Source organism: Mercurialis annua, linkage group LG7 (genome assembly GCF_937616625.2).
Source record: "Mercurialis annua linkage group LG7, ddMerAnnu1.2, whole genome shotgun sequence".
NCBI classification, from domain to species: Eukaryota; Viridiplantae; Streptophyta; class Magnoliopsida; order Malpighiales; family Euphorbiaceae; genus Mercurialis; species Mercurialis annua.
The window spans coordinates 6,406,379-6,413,198 of NC_065576.1; the positions used below are offsets into that span (position 1 = coordinate 6,406,379).

At 32.7% G+C, this 6,820-nt stretch overlaps 1 protein-coding gene across 1 annotated transcript; it reads right to left on the reverse strand.

The window, feature by feature from the left end:
- Positions 1 to 1,074: 1,074 nt before the first annotated feature.
- On the reverse strand, positions 1,075 to 5,072 carry LOC126655113 (leucine-rich repeat receptor-like serine/threonine-protein kinase BAM1). The gene is made up of 2 exons (XM_050349113.2): positions 2,364 to 5,072; positions 1,075 to 1,823 (listed from the first exon to the last, which is right to left on the reverse strand). The coding sequence occupies exons 1-2, from the start codon at positions 4,960 to 4,962 to the stop codon at positions 1,351 to 1,353; spliced, it is 3,072 nt and encodes a 1,023-aa protein (XP_050205070.1). The 5' UTR covers positions 4,963 to 5,072; the 3' UTR covers positions 1,075 to 1,350.
- Positions 5,073 to 6,820: the final 1,748 nt, after the last annotated feature.

Consider the following 6,820-nt stretch of genomic DNA (forward strand, 5'->3'; position numbering starts at 1 on the left):
AAGGCCTAATGCCTTAAAAAAACCCCGACCTTTTAGCCCCTTCTCAATCCTACCCTGACCTTGCAAATTTGTCAATTTTACCCTATATTGCATTTTTGTGTTTCAATTGTACCCTGAAATTTTAAATTGACGTATTTTTCATTTGGAAAAATTTTAAAAACATTCTCCATGTCTAACATATACTAATTATATGTTTTTAAAATTTCTTTAAATTTAGTTAAATTAATTAAGAATTTAAATTATTGTTAATTTGATTATGGTTTTTAGTTAGTTTTTAAAAATAAATGACTTATTTGTACTTTTTTGAATAAAAAAGAATTTAATTTCATCTTTAAACTTAGTTGATTGAATGATTTCATCATTTAAGTAAAGAAATTAACAAAAATTAAAAAATTGGGGTACAATTGAAAACAGAAAATTTAAAAGTGGGTAAAATTGACAATTTTTCAACGTCAGGGTGGAATTGAAAAAAAATCTAAAGGTGAGGGGTTTTTGAGTGATTAGGCCTATTTTTAAAGGTACTTTTTTGCTTATTTTAAAGAAAATTAGCACTCATTTCACCTATATCTATACTACATTGAGCTTTGGTTCGGTTGGAAAGTACATAATTTAAAAACCGTTTTTTTTTTAATAAAATAGAAATTGAATTGAATTAGAAATGTTAATTTAATTTGATATGGTTTTTAATTTACCAAAATATAAGAGCAATTTTGAAAAGTTCAAAAGAATAATTAAAGTAACTAGATATATGAAAAATTGAAATTAGATTTAAGTCAAACAATAATATCATATATTTTAAACTATTCGAATAAATAAAAATCCAATTTTATTATATAACAAATAGTTTAATTTTGGCGGTTCTCCAAAAATTAAAAATCAAACGAAATCAAAAGAAACTAGTATAATGAATGAACGGAATCAATTATTTTTGGTTCGGACCAATTTGATTTTTCAGTCGATTTGATGTTCAGAACAAGAACCTGAATATTTACTCTGAACTACAAAATATAGCATGTTTACTCTGTCTGAACTACAAATTACAGTAGTAGACAGTTGTGCCATAAACACATTAAGTAGAGAGTAAGGGATCAAACTGCAAAATCAGGCACTAGAACTAGTTCATGATTACCACAAGTTCATAACAAAAATACCCCCAATCCTTTCCTTAATTTATCTCCAACCCTTAATTTCCCCTTCTACTATACACAAAAAGGAAAAATATGCAAATCTTAATACCAAAAGTTAGATCAAACATTCCCAAAATATTAAATCAACACTAAAAATTGCACAAGTGGAAACTAACACAATCCGTGGAACTTTCGATCGAAACGGTTCAAATGCTGTTTCGGTTCAAATGCTGAGAAGATCAGGCGGTGGTGAACGAGGCGGCGGCGATAATGGTTGTTGTTCTTTCGGGTCTTTTGTTGTGGCATTTGGAGAGTCAAGAGACGCACCGGATTGTGGTGGTGATGATTCAGTTACTGTTGACTCTCCTTGCTTCGAGTTCAGTGGTCTCGGGAACTCGGTCAAAATCTGCACAACTTCTCGCATTGTCGGACGCTCGATCGCTTGTTCTTCAACGCATAGCATTGCGACGTAGAACACATGCATCACCTCATGGATTGGAACAGATGGGAGTCTCGGGTCGAGGATCTTGAGAACTCCGTCCTTGTTCGAGTCAGTCATTTTCCGAACCCATTGAACTATGTCGACGCCATCACCGAATTCCCCCACAGGTTTCCTGCCTGCAACGAGCTCCAAAAGAACTACACCGAAGCTGTATACATCGCTCTTCTCATCAACCTTGAGTGTGTAAGCATACTCTGAAATAAAAAAAGATTTTCCAACTTAATTATTTAATCAAAAACCATAATCATTAGATGCTACATTTTGAAATCTGAAGCATTACACTATTAATTTGGTCATATCATATGAAACAAACAGCAAATCAACTTCACAATATATCCTTGTAGTGTAATTGAGAAGGGTCATAATGGTTCAAAGGATAAGATAAGGTGTCTAACAGTGAAAAAGAATAAAATTTTATTGTACTTTCAAAGTTGACCACCACTAATTTTCAATTTAAAATTTGATCTTGACCAATGACCAGTAGTTAATCAATTGCTTTTAATGAGACATTAAGATATAATGGCACATGTCATGTTCAAAAAAATCCATTGAGCAGTGAAACTCTGAATATATATAAATGCAAGATCTGCACCTAAATCATCAGCTAGTCAACTTTTTCATGTGGGAAATTCAAATTTAGACGACTTTGGAAAAGAAAATCAGAACTCTTAGATAAACATAAATATAAATGCAAACATTAATGAAATAAAATAAAAACCAAGTTGAAATTATACCAGGAGCAATATATCCATAAGAACCAGCAATTGCAGACATGCATTCTGAGGTGCCCGAGTCTTGCAAGAATTTAGCAAGGCCAAAATCAGCAACATGAGCTTCAAAATTGGAGTCAAGAAGGATATTGTTCGATTTTACGTCACGGTGAACAATCAAGGGTGAGCAATCATGATGAAGGTAGCAAAGGCCCTTAGCAGCCTCAATAGCAATTTTGTACCTTGTATCCCAATGCAAATGGCCTCCTTTTTTTCCATGAAGAACCTCACCTAAGCTACCATTAGGCATATATTCGTAGACAAGAAGATTAGTCTCGTGATTCGAACAGAATCCCAATAATCTAACAATATGTCGGTGCCTAATTCGTCCTAAAGTTTGTATCTCAGCATTGAAACCGTGATCATGAGATGAACCGCGGCTCATTGCCGGTAATCTCTTAACAGCAACATGATCACCATTTGGCATATCACCCTTGTATACAATCCCTGCACCTCCCTTTCCGATGATATTATCCTCTTTCAAACAATCCAACACGTCATCAACTGTGAAGTCCAATCGCTGGAACGCAGTCAATTTCCAGGCACGAGAGTCACTAGCCTTCTTTAAAGATCTTGCTTTAATAATTGCTGCGACTGCGAATGCAATCGAGCAAATAAGCAAGCCGATAACAAGCAAGAGCTTTAAATTAGCAGAAAGTGGCCCCTTTGAATGTGCTTGGTGTGTACCATCTATCTCACCATTTTTGCAAGGACCCAAATAAGGTCCACAAAGATCAGGATTACCCAAAAATGAAGTGTAATTAAAATAACTAAACTGACCAGTACCAGGAACCAAACCAGTAAGATTGTTGTAAGAAAAATCAACAGAAGTTAAACTCTGCATAGATGCTATAGATGTGGGAATGCTACCAACAAGATGATTTCTTGACAAATTTAGATAGTTCAATATCCTCATACCTGTAATCTCAGTTGGAATAGCACCCGAAAGCTCATTATGACTGAGATCAATAAAAGTTAACAGCTTACAGTGGCTAATTTCCGGAGCAACAGGGCCGGAAAATCTGTTACGGCTGAAATCCATCTTAGAAAGTTGCTGCAATTTACCAATCTCAGGCGGGATTGGACCCGAAAACTTGTTTCCATCGAGAAGCAACTTTTGAACACCGGAAAACTTCCCAATGCTCGGAGGCAACGAACCAGTAAGCTGATTGTTGGATAAACTAATCTGACCAAGATTTACAGCTATCTTATCATGAGTAACAGGAAACTCCCCAGTTAAAAGATTATCCTGCATCTCAACCTGAGACAACTTAGGTAAACCTAAAAGCCCTTTCGGAATCGAACCATTAAGATAATTCTCCCCCATTCTAATCCTACTCAAAGACTCACATTTACCTAAAGATTCAGGAATAGGACCAAACAAGAAATTACTCAAAGTAATCAAAGTTTGCAAACGATTACCATTACACATATCAGGAGGCAGATTCCCAGTTAACTTATTCGAAGAAAGATCCACAAGAACAAGATTACCATTCTTACCTAACCCTTGTGGAATACTCCCAGTAAAATTATTCTCCCATAGCTGTAAAACCTCAAGCTGTGGTAAATCTCCAACAAACTCAGGAATAGCACCATGAAGCTTGTTTCTGAAAAGATTCAACAAAGTTAAGTTCTTTAACTGAGAAAAAGAACTTGGTATCTCTCCAGTAAGCATATTATTAGACAAATCCATAGATTTCAAGCTGTTCAAAGTACCAAGTTCTTCAGTTAATGACCCAGACAGACCATTAACTTGAAGAAACAAAGTATCAAGCTTCTGTAATTTTCCAATCTCTCTAGGTATTTCACCGGATAACATACAATTAGCAGCATCAAATCTAACTAACTCAGACAAATTACCAATCTCCGGTGGCAAACCACCTTCATAAGTATTGTAATAGCCAATGTAAAGCTGCTGTAACTTAGTCAAGTTACCAATCTCCGCCGGAATGCGTCCGGCTAACTCGTTACCGGAGAGAGCTAAATATTCAAGAAACTCCCATTTACCATACTCAGATGGGATTACTCCGGAGAAAAAGTTACCACCCAGATGCAAATGCCGGAGATTAATCATGTCGGTGACCGACAATGGTAAATCTCCGGTCATATTGTTGTTGTACAAGTCAAGAATTTTAAGGTTTTTCAGCTGAGAAAGCTCCGGTGGAAAGGACCCATTAAAGACATTGTTGGAAAGATTTAGGACACGAAGTCCAGAGATTGCGGAGAGCTGTATTGGTATCGGACCGGAGAGTTGGTTCTCCGGTAGGGTTAGGTTTTGAAGGTAACGGAGATGAGCTATGTCCGGCGATAAAGTACCGGAGAGATTCAAACCTGTAAGGTCAATGGACGTTATATGACGATTGGTTGAGTCACAGGTAACACCAGACCAAGAACAAACGTTTTTTGAGTTGGTTAAGCTCCAAGAAACCAGAGCTTGTTGTGGGTCATCAATGGCGGATTTTAAAGAGAGAAGAGCTTGATATTCAGACATGACACGAGCTTGTGACGTGGAGATATGGAGATGGAAATGGAGAAGAAGAAGTAGGAGCAAGAGCAGTCTCATTTTTAGGGTTTCGGAGTTTAGAAACGTTTTTTTTGTGGTTTTTTTTTTGGGAGAAGAAGAAGAAGAGGAGGACGAAGAGAGTGAGTGAAGGAGTGAAGAGAAGAGGAGTGGTTAAGAATTTAAATATATTTTGTTTTGTAGTGTAGGTAAATAGTGAAATTTAATATGACTTTTATGATTTATTGATTTTAAAGGTTCATTTATTTCTATGTTTTGGACTCTTATTGTTCGTTAAATACGGAAATTTTTAAAAACGAAACTATTCCTTTCAAACAAAATAATTGTAAATTTCCCTATTTAACCCATGAGTACTTTTTAAAATTAAATATTTATAAACAACTTATTCAATATTTTTTCAAAAATATATTTATATAAAATAAATCCATTTATATAATTAGTTTAAACTCTAATAATAAAAAGCTTATGGACTATTGTAAATTTAATTATCTTCTCCGTCTCAAAATAACAATTTTATTTTTAAGAAAATACATGTTAAAAAATATAATTGAAAAGTAGAAGCATGTATAATTTGTGTCTATTTTTATGATAAATAATTAAAAAATAAAATTTCAAATATTTTCTTCATCCCTTAAACATAGCAAAAGTAGCAATTTTTGTCCACAGACATAAAAAAAAGTAGTGACATTTAATGTTAATTTAAAATAAAATTAATAAAATATCCTCATAATTATGTTGTATGCGCATTAAATAAAGTGTCTTCATAATGATTCACTTTTAAAAAAATTAAAGGATATTATAGAAATTTTTTAATAAATTAATCAGAATTAATAAATTTTTTAATTCTTGCAAAATCGCTATTTTTTTTATTTTCATGCGACGAATAGAGTATCTCATTCAATGGAATGAATTTTTTGAATATCTCACTTAACATCATTTAATAAAAAAATATTGTCATCAATAAAGATAATATAGAAACAGCATAAATAAAAGGTAAATTAACTTATTATTTTAAGACAGATAAAAGTGGTAAATTGGACTATTATTACTTTGAAATGGACCGAGTAAATCATATAGTTAATACATAATCAAATAAAAAATGAATTACATCTTTTTTTTTATAATTGAAAAGAGTAAGCGTCTGTGGGAGGAATCAATACTCGCAACCTTGATAGTTTGCATGCTATCCAACGTTTATATCATTTGAGATAGAACTCGTCGGTAAATGAATTGCATTTAAGGTTTTTTTTAATTGAACTAAAGAAACATAATAAGGTTTGGTATTGGTAGTTGAATCTAATTATACATTATTTACTTTCAACACCTAAATAAAGAGCATTGAAATTAGATTGTCAATTTTCAGCCTGAATTACTTATATATCAATTTTCCTTTATTATGATAGAAAGTTTCCATTCTTTTTCTATGAAAAATTTATGGAACTTGCATGCTTAATAGAAAAAAATTAAAACATATAATTTGGAGAGAAAAGTACAATGATTGAAGATGGTGATCAATAATAGTTCGTAAACTAAATAGTCCTTGTTCCCAACCAAAAGGAAAAATATATTTGCATTAAATTTTCTTGCCCTTGTCATTATTTGCTTCAAATGATTTTGTTGTTTTGTTACATCTTCAAAAAAAATTAGTCTCATTTTGTGTCTTCACCCATGTTATTTTGTAAAATTGTTGTAAATTAAACAGTTTGATTATAAACTCAAATTCCACTAAATAACATGTGTATCAAAAACAACATGTGTATCAGAATCAAAAGAGGGTGAGTAGTTTATTTTAGCCCTATACTGTCTCTTTTTGTATTGATGGATTCTCATTGATATTACTATATCATAAAATAAACTTTAGTGTATTTTATAATTATAATATAAATTTTTAATTTTAATA